Raw genomic sequence first — 17,424 nt, 5'->3', positions numbered from 1 at the left:
GGGTTCATTCTGTCTGGTGTACTGATTATGTCGGTGCCCATGCCCTTGCTCATTGGTCTATAACTCGTCGTTTACCTATTTACTATTTATTTTGCCAACGATTATTCTGAATACGCATTCAATATTGTTTGGAGCACACATTCGGGTTCATCCTGTCACATGTGGTTCGCCTATTTATTTTAATCTCAATGCCAAAAAGAACATTAGACCTAATCAAAATCCTTATATCATATTTTGAGCCTTGGGGTAGAAGCTTGTGTTGGAGAATTGAATTACAAATCAGTTAATATGATACAATATAAAGATCTTTACTGCAGGACGAGATTAACAACAATGGCTTCCATGTTCTAAGGCCAAAATTTTCCAATCAGCTCTCCGGTTCGGGTTACCAATAGAGAAAAAAATAATAATGATACACAAAAACTATAAAATCAGTGTACAGTCTCCATTGTTATACAAAAGCATGTCTGTAGAGACCAACTTGCATCTGTGGGATTATTACACAGTTTCTGCTGAATCTTCATGCTTCTCCCCCCTACCAACGTCAAACCTTAAAAAATGTATCTTCCCTTTTGGTAGATAGCTTATTAATCATGTTCGAAAGTGTCAACTGTCGAGAGTTGGTCCAGACAATGCGTGAAGGGCTGATGAGTTGCTAGAGTTGGAATTTACATTGGCTTGCTGAAGGGTAATTGTTTAGCTCCCTGTTCAACAGCTTTTCTCCATAATCTGTACCTCACTCCTAGCTTATCATAGTTGACTGGCAAATTCCAGATGTTTGCCCCGTTAATCATTCGTTCTTGCTGGCCGATTACAAGTCGCAGATCCTCATTCAAGACCTGTATTCATCATTAATATAAAACAGGACCATAGTGAGAAGCACATTTGACAGATATCAGAGATGGCTGATATTCAAAAACCGGTAAACGATAATACAGAGTCAACATTAAAGATTTTTTTTACCTGTTCTGCGAAATACCTCCATAAATAATGCATAAAAGGAATGTGCTTCAACACGGGAGCAAAATCTAGTGACATTCTATATAATAGTCTTGTCTTATTTCTTGATGAAGGTATGCATACATGAAGCTGGTGAAGGTGTGTTGTGCATTCCTTTGTACTTTGTCCTTCCAGTTTTCCCGGCTTTGATATGCCGATGGTCGATAGCACCATACAAGGTGGCCGAAATTCCATATCGATGGGATAAGGGTCCCAATATCCTTGGAGACCTGATGCAGGCGTCAAGAACTTCACCAAACTGCAATGTCCAGATTACACACACAACGAAAATTTACTCAAAGTCATACGAACTATTAGTTATTAGTATCTTGTCCATCTGTACTACAGCCGCACAAGATATTTAGAGGAATCATCGATCAAAACAATTCAGAATCGCGGGACATCTAATCCTTATTAATGTTTTCTTTTCCTAAGCATTGCAATGAAATTCTAAATTTTCCACAAGTAAGATGTTCGGGAGTCCAGACTTCTGTCTGTTTGTCCATATAGTTACATGAGTAAATTAATATGGAGACTATTCCGCTTCAAAACTAAAATACAACAGATAAATCATTTGCCAATTTGATTGCAGAAACAAACCTTGGAACAGTCCATCCCTTGGCAAACGTGGAAGTGTGAGTAAACGGTGCATGAGCAAGATCCAAAAGGTTATCCAAAAGTAGCCCGTGTTCAACCGGAAGTTCCATGACAATCTGGCATTTATCAGCATATGATGTGAGATAGCTTGGACGTTTACTTAAAGCTTACCATTGTTTTCGTTGTGTCAGTTAAACAAAGTTCATGTGATTCTTGCAAATACATCGTGCGTAAAAACATTTAAAGCATACCTCAGCATGAATTTTGAATCCAGAAGGAGGCTGTAAGGAAGGAAGGATTTCCGTAGGAGGGTCATTGCCGGGCCAAATCCAGATCATTCCCTCTTGCTCAAGACACGGCAATGATCTTATCTTCACATTAAGTAAACGCGTAGATGGCATTTTTTCACATTTCCCATCTGTCGTGTATTCCCAGCCTGATACATAAAAAATGTTTCAAGAATTAGAAAATTTTATACAATTATTTGCTGAACACAATGAAGGACCATGTCTTCCGAGCATATAAATGGTGTAAATCATTCATTGATATCTGTCTTGCTTTTAAAATGGACAATTTCTAGACTCGTACTAACCATGATAGGGACATTGAATACGACCCTCATTAACCGAACCAAGGTGAAGAGGACATGCTCTATGTGCACAGGTGTTCTGGACACATCCCGGATTCCCATCTTTTCCACGAAAAAGAACCCATGGCTCTTCAAAGCACTCAATTGGAATCTGGAACGAGAAGCAATAAATACATCAATAAAAGGATGCATGTTAACTAGCTGGACAATAAAAAAACACCTCATCAAAGAACACATTCTTGTAGAAATGAAAGCTATTCGAATTGCAATAGTAAGCCAAAGATCAATGGAGAAATAATGCCAATCATCGTAATGTAGAATGAGAGTGCCAATATTTTGTGGAGTTGGATGGTAAGCAATATTATAGTTCCGAATATAGCTTACCATAGTGTCGTCTTTCAGATCAGTGGAGAAAGCAACGGGATACCAAAAATTCTTCAACCGTGGGTGATATGGTTGAACCGGACCCGACACATCCAAGATTTTCCGGGGCATCTTCTTCACAGTATCCGTAGATTGTGTTGTTGTACTAGAAGATGATGCTACATTGGACTCTGTTGCAGTTCTATCTTCTATCAGCTTATCATTAACTAATTCCTCCATGTAAGCTAGTTTATCCAAAGCGGTAGCAACCCTTGCTTCGGATATATGAACCTGTTTTCCCCCAGATAAGAATCAAAATTGGCTAATAACGAAATAGGGAACTCTTTTGATTATTCCTTTGTCAGTTATAATAGATACCCATTGTATTTATTCAAGCCATACTCCGATTATTTTGTTGGAAAAGGAGAAAAGAAGCATTATCATTGAACCAATTTAAATATCTTGTCGGTGCATACGAGTTGTTATTAAATTACATGAATCACAGATTCATTAACTGCTGATTTCATATACCTGTTTGTGAGCTTGTGCTAGTTCTCCTTGCAACTCCGCAAGCTCTTTTTTCATGGTGCCGATAGACTTGTACTCACGAGCTAGAGGATTCAACACTTCCACTACCTATAACCATAACAAAGCAAACAAAAACTCATTTACTCAGAGAAATTATTTTGTAAACAATAACACACGAAATTGAAGGAAAAATATCATATTGAGATCGAAGACCTTCTCATGAAGAAGCATGATTGTGAGTAGATCTTGCCGAGCCCGCCAATCGCAGTACTGAATATCGTATCTGGCCACTTCCAGTGCCTGATATACATCTAAGAACTTCCCTTTACATTGGGGAACTTTAGACCTTGGATCCTCAACATCAAAGAGAGTGCCCCACTGACTCTTCTTATCCCCCAAGCTACTTTCCTCACCAAACACAGCATAAACCCTAAACCCCTTTTTAATGGCCTGAAACTGCATCAACCTCGAAATATTAGCCATAGATCAACTGATTTGGGACTTTCTTCTAACTAACAAAGAACAAAGTTTTCAAATGTTGAAAGTTGAAACCACTAAAGATTTGACAAATCAATAAGCTCATTTGAGTTGAGAAGCTAAGGAATTTACTGCATAAATTTACTGGAAATCCTATACATTTACTTACCCTAAGTTCATCTCCCACTAGTGCATAAGGATCATTCAACTTGAGTAAAATTTGGGATTAACCCCGATAAGTTTAGCTTAAAAACAGATTAAAAAACCAAAATTTTAAGGCTTCTAATAGGAGAAAAACTCAAGACAACAAAACAAATGATATTATCTTCAAAATTCAACAACTACCCAGATCAACTAATCCCATAAAAACGCAGAAAAAGATACCTTTTTAGAATAAGTAATATTGCATGATCTTCGTATAGAGATTGGCAAAGAGAAAGCACCAGCAGTAGCTATGGCGGTCATGGCGTGTCAACAAGCCGTTTGGTGGCAGAGGGAAGAAGGAGAGAGACAGTGAGCGAAGTCGCAAAGCCAGAAAACAAAATGGGATTTTGTTGGATAAGGGGTTGATGATGCGCGCGATCTTGGAAGGCCTTCCGAGGGATGCCACGTGGACACGAGTGTGTTACACATGGCATGTCGGGTTTCCACAAGTTTTAGACGGCTAGCAGTATCTTTTGTTTCTGTGGGGGCATCCGTTGATATCTCTGCTATTTGGCAGCTCGGATTGTGTGAGATATCTTTGTCTGCCTCCCTGTCTGTTTGTGTGTATTTTCTTTCCTAATAAATATGTTTTCTTCTCTTTTTCTGGATAAATTACACATTTAGTATCTTACCTATCACTTTTATTCTATTTGGTCACCCACACAACTATTACTTTTTTTCAAAACTATGTCTAATGTTATGTGATCACCCATCACTATAAAAGTAACTGAATTATTGGCGTGACATTTTTAAAAAATAAAAAATAATTAGGTTATCAAAATAGAATAAAAGTAATAGTTAAAGTACTAAATGTGTAGTTTAACCTTTTGTTGGATTCTTAAACTTTTCCAAAATAATTCATGTGATCCTCTGGTTGGATTCTTAAACTTTTCATTTTTTCCAATTAAGTCCTAGATTTCAAAAAAATTAATTTCAAGGTTTGAATTACATAAACTTTCAAGTCGAATTTCAAAAATTATAAGTATTCACTAATCTAGATTTTTGTTTGGTTTAAAAGCTTTTGATTTTTATGTTGACTCTTAAAATCGTAATAGGATGTTGTTCATTTACTTTTTACTCTTTAATGTTTTTAGTTTAATGAACTTATTTATTTTATTTTATTAATTTAGGGTGATTACAAGTAGTATTATCTGTTCTAAAGTCTCTCAATCATTTGACAATGAACGTTCAAATATCATGTAATTGCTGGTGCTTAAACCCAAAATTTCTAAAGATAACAATCTTCATTTTAACCATTGAGATCAATCGGTTAAAAAAATAGAATTGTGCGGATTGTCATCCTTGCCTAAAACAAATGTAGGGAATTAAAAGTTTGTAGTCAGGCAATTGTCCTTTAAAACAAGGTAGACCCTATAATTCTTAGACCTTTGGCATGTTCTCTAACGGCCCAACCTAACGAAAATGTGAATGGAAGATTAATGTTGTAAAATCATGTAATCAGACAGGTTTCAGTCGGATCTTGGTTGGTCGGATAAAATCGGGTACATGTCAAGTCAGGTCAATTTGATGGTTTGACTCGGATCAGGTCAGGTATATGTCAAATCAGTTCGGGTCATTTTCAAGTTGATTTGACATCAGATCCAGATTGGGTTCAGGTCAGGTCATTTTCAGTTCGGATCGATGTCAGTTCAAGTTAAAACAGTTCAGGTCCGAAGCAGATAAAGACCAGGTTGATTCAGGTTGATTCATTTTAATTATGTATAATTTATGAATTTATAGGCAAAAATCATAGTGATTAATGGACTTGCTCCGTTCAGTTTTCTAGCAATGCCATGTTTTGTTTCAGGGATCTCTGCATTTAGAGGGTAAATAATCACTAGTTTAATAAAGGTTGTCTATTGTTCAGGGGCTTGAGAATGCTTTCACTTGTTCTTGGCTCAGACATCATCGATGCATCTATTGCTGCTATTGCTTCAAGCTATTCTATATTAGAATTGCTTGATCTAAGTGGGTATGTTTTGCTCCAGCTTTAATTAGTTTTTCCGTTTATATGTGCTGGTTTGAAGGGATTACTTTTTATTAGTTATTCTTTGGCTAAATATTCTCGATGCTTGCTTCTTCATTTCAGGTCTAGCATCAGTGATAGTGGCATTGGAATGATTTGCAATGTTTTCCCAAACACATTGTCAAGACTCCTCCTTGTTCTTTGTCCCAACATAACTTCAAGTAATCATCATGTCTAAGACTCATACATACGTTTTGTGCATAGCTGCATTTATCCTGTAAATGCCCCATTCTTCTCTAAACCTATTCACTAACATGTTTCTCTGCATTTCTCAGGTGGAATTCAGTTTGCCACGTCTCAACTACCTCTTCTTGAACTTATGGATTGTGGGATGACAATATGCGATCATGATTCTCAGAATCCACCTTCTGATCAAAATTCTGACAGTGAAGTTCCAAATGTGTTGAACAATAAACTGCACCTTATGTACCAGAAGCTTATCATCAAACACAGCCGACTAAAGAAACTCAGCTTGTGGGGTTGTTCTGGCTTAGATGTGAGCTCTTTTAGTCCTCAATCTAGAGTATGTTTCTAGTTTCTTCTCAATATCCTATGTGGTTATTATTTGTTGAATCTCAATGCAGGCTTTATGTTTGAATTGTAAGGGTTTGGTAAAGTCGGAAATGTTTGGCACTGTTGGCCATCGCATTCCCTTTGACTTTACCGTTGACTGCATGTTTGTTTAATGCATAAATGATGTCTGCTGTTGCTGCCTAATGCCTGTTGTTGCTGCCTAATGTCTGTTGTTGTCTTGTAATTTATTTTGTTGGTCTGACTTAAATAGATTGTTGAAACTGTCATTTTTTTCAAAATAATTACTCATGTCAAGTTATGTTGGTAGCTTTAAAAGTTGCCTGTAATTTAACAATGGTAGCAGCTATTTCGAGATAAAAGCTCGATGAAGAAATTTCTGATAGCAAAGTCAGGCTTTTAGCCTTATAACATTTTTGTTATAAAATAAAAAAACACTCTTTTTATCATTTTAGTATATTTAACTTGAATTAACTCAAATGTTATTCAAATTTTATATCAAATGTTATTTAAATTATCATTATCAATTAAATTTATCTTTTATATTATGTTTTATTTATGTTATAATTGTTACAAAATTTTTCTTTACAAAAATTAAATTGTATAATTTATATTTATATTTTAGATAATTAATAACGATCAATAACAATATTCATTTATTATCAAATTAATTATCATTTTATTGCCAAAATTATTTGCATTAATAATATAAAACGTTAATATAAATTACTTAATAAATACTTGCATTATTAATATTATTTTTTCTTTACATAAATTAAACTGTATAATTTATGTAAATTAAACTATATTAATTTACATTTAATCATTGTTCAATGTCAATATTTTTTATTAATCATGTTTTTTATAATTTATATTTAAATAATTTTATTAAATAATTTTATTAAATAATTTTATTTAATAGGTCTATTTATTAATTTAATTATCATAATAAATATTTTATTATAACATTTAAAAATTAATCATATTAATTTTTTAATTATATCATAAACTCAAAAACACATAATTTTATTAAAATCTTATAATTTCGTCATAAACCAGATAAATGTCAAGTCAGGTAAATATAAGATCAAGTCAATAACAAGTCGAATCATTTACAAGTTAAGTTAAAAACAGGTCAGGTTCATCACATGTCGGGTTGAAAATAGGTCGGGTAATATTAGTTATTTACCAGGTCAATCTCGGGTTCGGGTTTATATCAGTCATATGCAGGTTGGGTTCGGGTATTATTTTTTCGGTTTAATTCAGGTTCAGGTCGTTCTCAGGTCGGGTGTAGGTCGGTTTTTGATCCACAATTTTTAGGTCCAACTCAAATTCAGGTAAACACCAATTCCGACTCGAGTCGGTTTCGGATTGTTACAGCGCATGTTAAAAACAGTAACTCGAGTCAGTTTCAGTCAGTTTTACAGTCGGGTCAGCTTTTTACGGCCCTAATAGTGATTGAAATGATTTAACATAATATTTAGCAACCTTGTTTTTGCTCCAAACTACTTTTTTTTTGGGACACATGGCACAATTGTTTTAGGATTAGAAATTCTAGTTTTTCTTAAGGGTAAACTACATGTTTAGTATCTCAACTATCACCTTTTTTCCATTTTAGTCACCCAATTATTTTTTATTTCAAAATTATAAAAAAACGGTGATATTGATGTTTCACCATAAGATAATGGCCACATCATCATTGAAAATAAAATAAAAATGTCACATCTGCAGTTCTGTTAATTTTTAACGGCGGGTGACCAAAATAAAACCAAAACTAAACGTTATGTATGCTTTTGAAACAAAAAATAGTCGGATGACCAAAATAGAAGAAAAATGATTTTGGGGTACTAAACATGTAGTTTAACCTTTTCTTAATCTTATTGTCAGCTCACAGAAATTAACCTTGTATTTGAAAATGTTTTTAAGATTAAAAGTATTTTTTAGAGATATAAATAATATTAAAAAAATAATTTTTAAAAAAATGCGTTTGAATTTTTTTATTTTAAAATTCTAGTTAAAATTTTCAATTTCTATATTTTAAAAGTATCTTTTTAAAGTTAAAAGTTATAATTTTAATCCTTATTTGTTATCTTATGATGTATTTATTTTTTAGTTTATAAAATTAAAATTATTATAAGACATAATTATATATGATTATTATTTGTGGTTTTACATTTTTAATACTATTATATTATTTTTAAATAAAAATCATTTAAAATATATATATCATTATATTAAAGAATTTAAATATCATTTTTTTATTAAGCTAAGATGATTACAAAATAATATTTGTTTTAAGTACTCTCAACAATTGGACAATGAATGCTCAATCACCCCTGCAAGTGCTAGTGCTCGAACCTATGACCTCTAAGAACAACAACGATTCCTTTAACCACTAAAGTAAGTTGGTTCGTGTAGAATTTGAATATCATTTAAAAATATATATCTTTAACTTATAACATAATATTTAAAACAATCATTTATCTTCTGAAAATTATATTTCGACAATAATACAAAATATTTAAATATTAAACTAAACTTTTCAAAAGAAATTTCTTACCCCGAATTTTTATTCTTTTCAAAAACAATGTATTATATTCATATTCAATACTGTTATATCTTCTGAGAATATTCTTCGAAAACTATTAAATCTCCATCAATAAAGACCCTTAAAAGACTCTATCCTCGTAACATAGCCTCTAAAAGTTCTCCATAAACACCACACAATCTCAGAACTATCCTTCATTTGGATTCCTCTTTGGATTCCATACTTCTCATTATTTGACGTGACCTTTGATAGAGCTAAATTTATATAATATGTCAGCCAAATAACATGCATGATGACTTTAGGTCTGAAATTAACCCTCAATTTTTAACGTGATTTTTGACAGAATCAAATCTGACAATTGACAATCATATTTGTATAATTTAACAGCCTACTAACAAATATGATGACTCCAAGCCTGACACTAGAGTCAACATAAAAACTCATCAGACAAACATGATAGGGATCTCTCTAGTTTTTTCTCTTTCTTCACTCCCATCTCCCTTTTATGTTTTCATCTCTCACAGAGAAATCACCAATGATCGACGAGATTAAATTATTCCCACCAATAAATATATATTATAATTAAGTGTGATGTATATATTTTTTAAATATATAAAAAATAGAAAAAGATTTTATATATATATATAATTTCGATTCATATTCAATGCTGATTTATACCTAACTTAGTATCACTACATTTACAAGCCAAGGAAAACGAAAATTCTAGCGACAATATCCTTTCAAGCAAATGTAGCCACGATTCCTTCATTTTTCTTCCTCTTATAATGCATAGGAGGTGGGTGAAGATTTATGTCTTGTCATTCATTGTCTACTCCATTTAGGGTTTTTATCAACATCAATTGTGGTCCAAGTGCAATGGTCTCCTTGCTAGAGAGTCAGAAGTTGGGGCCAATTGCCCTAGTGAAGGGTCATATTCAACAAAGGGACCTCCTGGGCACTTAGCACCAGCTCAATAACAGGTTTACATTGCTCTGACATTTTCTTTTAAAATATTCGTGTTTAATACTTAGTCATTTTTATACAAATATAGCAACGTGAAGGATTGATCTTTCAAATATATGTAAACTTTAGAAATGTTTTTGAACATATACAAGTTAGATTCATTACAAAATCTGACACTTTACGCTTGAATTTGAATAACATAATAACAGTGACTAGAACGTGGAATGGGACAGAACCCCCCCCCCCCACAAGAGCAATGATGACTATGAAACATCATGTTATGAACAGTAGAGGATTTGATGACACTCTAGAATAGAACTCGACCAGTAAGATATTAGAACAAGGAACAAGATTCCATCCCATCAAGACAACAGTAACACCAATTTACCACTGTTTTAAGGGCATGTTGCCCTTGGGGACCCTGTGAAATTATGCTTCAAATGTTCCTCACTTTCTGAAAATGCCATGGAAAATTTCCTCTTTCACTTCAAAGAACAGTTGTGGAGAGAAAATATACAAATATTTCCTTTGTATAACAATCATTTTACAGCTACTTGTATTTATCAGAAATAAGAACAGAGTACAAGAAGCCAATGAACTTTACCAAAAGCTCTTTTAGGTGATAAAAAAGTATATTTTGACTCTGCCATCTCAATTATAATTGAGAACTTATAGTCACAAATCACATCCCCAACTCACATATAGGTATGGTGGAAGTTTTTAGTGTCCCTTTCTATCCAACAACACTCTTTATTCTTTGTTCCTCTTTGTCAGAGTGCTCATCCAGCCCTTCCCCATCAAGTTGATCCCATTTACCTTGCTTCCCATGTGGCACACATTGGCCTTTCTGGAGGTCCCCCTTGATGATCTGGAATAAGTGACCAATCCGTTTTCGCCACCTAAGCGAGGCACATGGTTTCCCATGCTCTATCATGCTATTGTTGGTCACCTTTGGTTCCTTGGTGAGCTCCTTTGTCAAGTTGGGGTTCCAGGGCTTGCTGCAATGCTCAATTGAGACCTTAGAATTAACTTCTCCATTTTCCCATGAAGCAACACCATTCTCTTCAAACTTGATTGAGATGGAGTCTGCCAAAAGTAAATATGGTAAAGAGTTACCTGTTTGACACTTATGTCTGATGCACATCAAGTAAAAAAAGCATGGTATATGACCTTTAAATATAGCCATGTGGATACATACTCGTACCTGATGCACCCGTGTACGAGTACCATACTGGTAAAGTATATGTGTTCAAGTACATCCTAAAATCTACTCAGCTACATCAATGGTGAGAGCAAAGTACAAAGTAAAGCAAGGTCCATCATATAGCCTCAAAAATGAAAATGTAACAGGAAAGCCGGTTGATATGGTGATGACATGATTAGCGGGAATTGACATGAAAGGGGTCCCTCTAAGGATTCAGATCTAGATGAATTTTGTATGATCTTTGATGTCTTTATTATTTTTGTTATTACTAGAGAGTTGAATGATCAGCATAATTCCAACTAATGAAATGGTAAATGCTGATTATTTGATTACATCTGGAATAATACAAGAAAGTTCTCAAAGGTTTCTGTTTGCAATTTGCATGACTTACCAAGTTTTATGTAGATTCAACAGATACAGGTCAGAAACAAAAGTCAATTCACATAAATCTAAAGAATTGAAATACCCTGGAAAATCATAGTATTTTTCGAAGACATTCTTGCCACAAATATCTTTGAATCAATAATATACGGAAAAGGAACTCACACAGAGAGACATACATGCATGCATGTGATGCACATCATTTTCATCTTATGTTTAGATGTATTTTGCTTCTTCTTCTCTAGATGGAAATTAAAGTAAAGCATTAGAGAAAAAAGATACTTTTTTTGCACGAACAATCAAAGAGAAAAAGTAGAAAGGGTAGTAATAATCATATTCATACCTTCTTGACTGCTCCAGGTTGAAACTTCAAAATCATCAGAATTTTCGGATTTCCAATGCTTGAACTCGAAACGATTGAGAAACGAGCCTAAAGCAAAGATCTTTGGGAGCTTGTTGATGGGTAGTTTCTTCAATGGAAAACCTTGGATAATTCCATGGATGCCTCCGGTAGACGATGAAGAGAGTTGGCCTTGCTTTGAAGCTAGAAGAAGAAGCCTCTCGTTTAAGCACAAAGGGCAAACCCCAATAACATCCTCTTTAGGATGGAAATAGCAGCAGGAACTGCCTTGGTTGTAGCCATTCATGATAATTTGGCGCCGTCAGTAGGCAGTAATGTAGAGAATAGAGGAATGTTAACTGTCTTAAAAGATAGTGGTACCTGTTAGCTTATAGCGTGGAGAATGCAAGTGAGATCGTTTTTAGAGGTGTCAGACTAGTGGGGTCGATTCATTTACGGGGTTCTGGTTTGATAAAGCCTCAAAGTGGCAAGCCGACACACAGAAAATCAGGGGCTCGAAAGCCCATAACCGAACCAGGGCTTTCATCGAGCCTCACGTGTCATAACCATTTTTTATAATACAATTAAATATTATTTTAAAAACAGTTATTACTTTAATTTTGAAAAATTAGGGAATTTGGGATTAATTGGATTAAATTGAAAAAGGAGTCGCCATCGACCTTTGGGTTAGGTAGGTCGAATAACCTAAAAACGTCTTTTAGAAATAATTTTAAGGAAAATCATTTTTATAAGACAAAAATTGATCTGCGTAACCAAAGATTCGATTTAAAACGGATATAAAATTACAAATCGAATATAAAATTAAAAGATGATTCTTTTATTTAATTATAATTAATTTTCTTTGAATTACTTAATTACAAAAAAAATCTTTAACTTGAAAGGAAATATCGAAATTAGCAATCCTCTATTGGGAAAGCTAATTCGACTATTTCTTATCAATAAAAGAATATTCCCTCATCGATATATTGTAAAAAAATACGAATCGAATATAAAATTGATAATCAACATTTGCATAAGTTAAATCACTATTTAGTAATATGCATCACATTGTTTAACTTAAAATAAAGGAATTAATTAGCAAAATAATATCGATTTTATTTCAAGTTCACATTTTGTTCAAATGTCGTATCGGATTGCAATGCTTCGATCAAGCAAGGCTTTCCACGCCCATTCTACAAATTCGCGTTATTAAAACGATTCGACTATTTCAACCATGGATAAAATACAATGGAAATAAATGTAATTAAAAATACAAAATAACATGATCACATTAAATAGAATTGAAAACATTATTTACATAGTACACATAACCATAAAAATAAGTAAAATACATTCATACATAAATGACTAGCATAAAAAAAACATTACAAACTAAAATGAAATCATTAAAATACAAATATTTACAAGACTAAAATAAAATTAACATAAATTTGAAGGACTAAAATAATAAAAACATAAACTAAAGGGACTAAAATGGCAAAAATAAAAACTTAGGGAGTAAAACATAAACCTGGAGGACTAAAATGTCAACAATAGAAATTTACATAGCTAAAATAGCAAAATGGAAACTTAAAGGGTATAAATAGAAAATATAGACATTTGAAGGGTTCAAACTAAAAAATAGAAATTTTAATGACCTAATCAGAAAATATAAACATACCAGAGCCCTAATCTACATTTTAAACAAATTCAGACACTAGGAATGAAAATAACCCAACAATGAAACTTAGGACTAAAATACAATGAATCACAAACATGAAGGCCGAATTATAATTAAACCCAAATATAACACAGGGACAAAAATGAAATAATAGCAAATATTATGACCAAAATCAAATAATAACCAGAATAGCATAGTAGGTAATAACAGGACTCAAACATAAGTAATGAAAAATAAAGGCTCGAAATCAAAGAAATATGAACTTCATTTAATGGTTGAAACATGCGATTACAAAGTATTGGGGACCTAACGTATAGTTAACCCATACGCACAATTGCATATACACCCTTGGTAAAACGGTGTCACATTGATGGCCAATATCAAGGCCTTAAACCGGCCATCTCCCTATTTCTCTCATTTTTCCATATCTCTTAAAACAGAGAGCAAAACAATGCTCTTAACTTTTCCCCCTCTCAGCCTCTGTCTCCGCCATGGAGAGAAAGTAGAGGAGCCACAACCGTCGCAGCTGGCGGCGATGGCTAGAGAAACCTTACCCAAGACACCATCTGGCCTTTCCCCTCCCCTCTCTTCGACAACCAGTTCTTTAATACCCACACAGAAACCAAAAACCCCTCTTATTCAAACCCTAAATCTAATAAAGATAAAGGTTTTACCTTCGACGGTGGCTCCTTCTGACTCCGGTGAGGAAGCAACGAATAGATCTCTCCCTAAAGGTAAGATCTCACTTGGTTTTCTTCCTTTTCTGTTTTTATTTTTCCAAATGGTTTTTCTTTTCTGGTATTTGGTTCTGTATTTTTTTTGTTTTGGGTAGATGTTTTTTAAAAAACCCTCTCCAGTTTCGAATGGAATCCGAATAATTGCATCTCACCCTTTTTATTTTTGCATGCGTGAGATGGCTTGATGATTTGATTTTCCTGCCATTTGATGGACTTGCCTTGAAACTGCTACCGATGGGATTACATTGAGATAGCATCTGTACTTGATTTCATTATTTTTATTTTGCTTGGTTGTTTGATATGATTTCGGGTCACTGTTGATGCAGATTTGTCTTCGGCAGCGTGGACAGGCGGTAGTAACAGGGACTGGCGGTGGCAATGACTATCTCTAGGGTTTCAGAAACCCTAGAGAGTTGACATTGGATCGGGTCGGATCTGGATTTTGGGCCGGTTTGGGTCCGGGCTTCAATCGGGTGCTGGGTTGGCTGCTCGGTCTAATGTTGTAGTTGGGTTTGTATCTGTTTTGGGCCTCGGGATTGGCCTGCAAAAAATGTAATATAATATATTAATAATAATAATTAAATAAACGTAATAATAATAATAATAGATTAAAATTAAATAATAATAAAAAAGACCCGGACAAAAACGGGTGTCTACATCACGAACATAGAGATCTATTGAACATCAACCCTTTTCCTATATCAACCATTCATACATCCCAAATGAAGGTTTTCAAAGGATCTTTCATCTTCAAGTACTTTAACCTGGGATCAATAATGTAGTTCCAAGCACAAGTTTACACAACTTAGTTATAAGCCTGCTAAAAGTGTTCTGAAAGAGTAGATATACCCTGTCATGTTGTTTCAGCAAGGGACGAAAACTAACTGTTTCTTCCTACTGCTACATACCCAGATTCACCACCAAAAGTGACACTTATTGCTTCTTCACATTATTTACATTTCGAAAGAGAAAGGCAAATATTAATAGGGACAGGAAAACCAGTGATGTGACCTCGGTTATATTGTTGGTTTGCTTAGGAAAACAAAGGGTCCCAAGTCAAGCTATCAACAACACAGAAAACAAAAACAACAGGATGCATTCAAGTTTCCTTTTACAAAGAGATCAAAACAACTAGCATGTGTAAAACGAGATTTGAGTAGGAAGGTCGCTAAGTTTGAATTTACACTGTAAAAGTGAAAAACGAGTAGTAAATAGTAATCAATGACTAAAAGAAAATAAAAAACGTAAAAATGAGGTTTTTTGGCTTGGGACCAAACACAATAGGAGGATTCAGATTAGATTACTATTAAAATGTATTTTTTAAAGATTTCATTGCAGAATAATTATTTAAATTATACTTTCCCTTTTTCTTTTAGGGGTTTAAACGTTATATACATACTTTGAAAAATAATTAGACATTTAGAATTAGGGGAGATCAAATTTGGGTATCCGCATTTTCGGGTACCTGAAGTAACGGGTACCCAATTCTCCAGGTAATATATTTGTCGGATATAGACCCGACTCATTAAGTTCGGGTACCCACATTTTCGAATCACGGGTACCCAATTAATATATATTTTTATTTTATTTTTTTAAAATAAATCACATAGAAAATATATAAAATTTAAAAGTTCATGATACACACAATCTATACACAAAAATTAGTGATTTAGAGTTAGTTTTAAGGATAAATATTTGAATATATATATATATATATATATATATATATATTAAAGTTTATTTCCAAAAGAAAACATTTAAAATATTAATATTGATGGTGATTTTTTCCTTCGAATATTATATTGACAAATTAATAAAAATATTTTTTTTTAAAATTAAAACTTAAAAGTACATAATACAAACCTAGAAAGAATTAGGGATTTAAATTTAGTTTTAAAGTAAAAATATTAAAAATAAAAATATAACTTAAACTAATATATATATATATATATATATATTAAAACTATCGGATCAGATCGAGTACTCAGTTATAAAAAATTTTTGGCCCAGACTCAACTACCCGAGAAAAATCACGAGTCAAGTAATTTTTTTAGAGAATTACTCGACTTTTTTAGGTGCAGGTTGACGGGTCAACCGAATCAAATATTTTTTAACACTCCTACTTAAAATATAAAAAATATATAATTTTAACACTTATTTTATAATTAATTTAAAAAATAAAGCGTTGAATAAAAAGTTGACAATTTGTAGATTGTGGTATGTGGCATTTTCTAATCATGACATATTATTTAACTTGACAATAATGTTAACAATCTCTGGTACAATGGTTAAAATTTCTCAGTTGACACCTAACATTATCTTTTAGGTTCTAAGTTTAATATCCAATAGGAATAAAATTTCATTTTGTCCTCCCCTAGGTAGAAATTGTTTGGAAAATTCTTTAAGTAAATTATCGGAATGATCACTTATCTTTTATATATGTATAATTTTACTCACCAAATTTTAAAATTTAAGTTTAGTCACTTACATTACCATTTTTTTAGTTTTGATCATTGGAACGTAAAATATCATTAGTTTGATGACGTGATACAATAGTAAAAATGTTTAATTTTTACTTCAATCCCTAAACTTTTATAAAATATTAATTATAGGTTTTTTTTTTCTGTAAGTGCAAAGTAGTTTAGGGACAATTTTACTTACCCCTTTTTTATATGCTTTTCTTCTGACACCTTAGTTTCCCCGCTTGTGTTGTACCCCTGGCATCTTTTTGTTTATCTTCTTCATCGCCGGCCTGATTCTGTCCGATGGACATGGAGATAAGAATGATGAAGACAATCATAGAAATACGTTGGTGCACGTAAACTCGAGATACGAATTCAAGTAGGTTTTCCGGCTGATCGAGTCGTTAAAGCTTGTAACAGAGCAACCCATTGAGCAATCTCAAAGTCAACCATGCGAATCTTGCTTGCTCTCTCTGTTGCTTCGAGTAACGTTTGATTTTTTGTTAAATGGGAAAATTTTGAGTAAGGGCACATGTCGTTTAATGCTATATTAGAGAGAGTGGAGTCTTCCGATGATGTTCCGAGTATCGTCGATCTTTCTCAGCTTGAGGGAAGACTCTGCTATATGGAGCTTTTGTTAAGTAAAAAGTCACTCTTTCAGTTGGATTTTCATAATCCGACTCTGATTCCCTGTGTGTAGCCAGTGATTTAATAGCTCGTTCAGGTTTCGACTCGGCGAGCCCGACACAATCGAGTAAAGTTTTTAAAAGCGGGGAGCTAACTCGGTCTTAGGG

General features: G+C 33.4%; 3 protein-coding genes across 4 annotated transcripts; 1 reads left to right on the top strand and 2 right to left on the bottom strand.

Moving 5' to 3' along the window:
- Window positions 1-289: 289 nt before the first annotated feature.
- Window positions 290-4,083, bottom strand: LOC120203116 (chlorophyllide a oxygenase, chloroplastic-like). 2 transcript variants are annotated; one of them, XR_005523785.1, is made up of 10 exons: window positions 3,938-4,083; window positions 3,290-3,532; window positions 3,080-3,184; window positions 2,570-2,839; window positions 2,189-2,336; window positions 1,848-2,032; window positions 1,600-1,712; window positions 964-1,258; window positions 593-839; window positions 290-550 (listed from the first exon to the last, which is right to left on the bottom strand). XR_005523785.1 is itself a non-coding variant. In XM_039203470.1 (9 exons), exons 1-9 carry the CDS (start codon window positions 4,016-4,018, stop codon window positions 669-671), a joined length of 1,611 nt encoding a protein of 536 aa, XP_039059401.1. In that variant the 5' UTR covers window positions 4,019-4,083; the 3' UTR covers window positions 290-668. The 2 variants fall into 2 exon arrangements, 1 of the variants encoding a protein (XP_039059401.1); XM_039203470.1 differs by having other exon boundaries at window positions 290-839.
- Window positions 4,084-4,184: 101 nt separating this feature from the next.
- LOC120203063 (F-box/LRR-repeat protein 17-like) lies at window positions 4,185-6,469 on the top strand. Its single transcript, XM_039203426.1, has 5 exons — window positions 4,185-4,309; window positions 5,625-5,729; window positions 5,847-5,944; window positions 6,059-6,279; window positions 6,368-6,469. The coding sequence occupies exons 1-5, from the start codon at window positions 4,185-4,187 to the stop codon at window positions 6,467-6,469; spliced, it is 651 nt and encodes a 216-aa protein (XP_039059357.1).
- A 3,799-nt stretch (window positions 6,470-10,268) lies between these two features.
- On the bottom strand, window positions 10,269-12,099 carry LOC120203071. Its single transcript, XM_039203434.1, has 2 exons — window positions 11,754-12,099; window positions 10,269-10,911 (listed from the first exon to the last, which is right to left on the bottom strand). The coding sequence occupies exons 1-2, from the start codon at window positions 12,055-12,057 to the stop codon at window positions 10,559-10,561; spliced, it is 657 nt and encodes a 218-aa protein (XP_039059365.1). The 5' UTR covers window positions 12,058-12,099; the 3' UTR covers window positions 10,269-10,558.
- Window positions 12,100-17,424: the final 5,325 nt, after the last annotated feature.

The sequence above is a fragment of the Hibiscus syriacus genome, unplaced genomic scaffold (assembly GCF_006381635.1).
Source record: "Hibiscus syriacus cultivar Baekdansim isolate YM2019G1 unplaced genomic scaffold, ASM638163v2 tig00009023_pilon, whole genome shotgun sequence".
Taxonomy (NCBI): Eukaryota; Viridiplantae; Streptophyta; class Magnoliopsida; order Malvales; family Malvaceae; genus Hibiscus; species Hibiscus syriacus.
Note: the sequence above shows the minus strand (reverse complement) of the source record. Positions and strands in the feature narration are given on the sequence as shown.

What these genes read in the sequence shown, in the direction of transcription:
- LOC120203071 (XM_039203434.1), bottom strand. Translation starts at nt 12,057, where the DNA reads ATGAATGGCTACAACCAAGGCAGTTCCTGCTGCTATTTCCATCCTAAA. An exon ending in AACCTGGAGCAGTCAAGAAG is followed by an intron (nt 10,912 to 11,753) that starts GTATGAATATGA and finishes TACTTTTGGCAG; the next exon opens with ACTCCATCTCAATCAAGTTT.
- LOC120203063 (XM_039203426.1), top strand. Translation starts at nt 4,185, where the DNA reads ATGGCATGTCGGGTTTCCACAAGTTTTAGACGGCTAGCAGTATCTTTT. An exon ending in TTGTCCCAACATAACTTCAA is followed by an intron (nt 5,945 to 6,058) that starts GTAATCATCATG and finishes TGCATTTCTCAG; the next exon opens with GTGGAATTCAGTTTGCCACG. An exon ending in GGGGTTGTTCTGGCTTAGAT is followed by an intron (nt 6,280 to 6,367) that starts GTGAGCTCTTTT and finishes ATCTCAATGCAG; the next exon opens with GCTTTATGTTTGAATTGTAA.
- LOC120203116 (XM_039203470.1), bottom strand. Translation starts at nt 4,018, where the DNA reads ATGACCGCCATAGCTACTGCTGGTGCTTTCTCTTTGCCAATCTCTATA. An exon ending in ATATTACTTATTCTAAAAAG is followed by an intron (nt 3,533 to 3,937) that starts GTATCTTTTTCT and finishes AGGTTGATGCAG; the next exon opens with TTTCAGGCCATTAAAAAGGG. An exon ending in GGAGGTATTTCGCAGAACAG is followed by an intron (nt 840 to 963) that starts GTAAAAAAAATC and finishes TGATGAATACAG; the next exon opens with GTCTTGAATGAGGATCTGCG.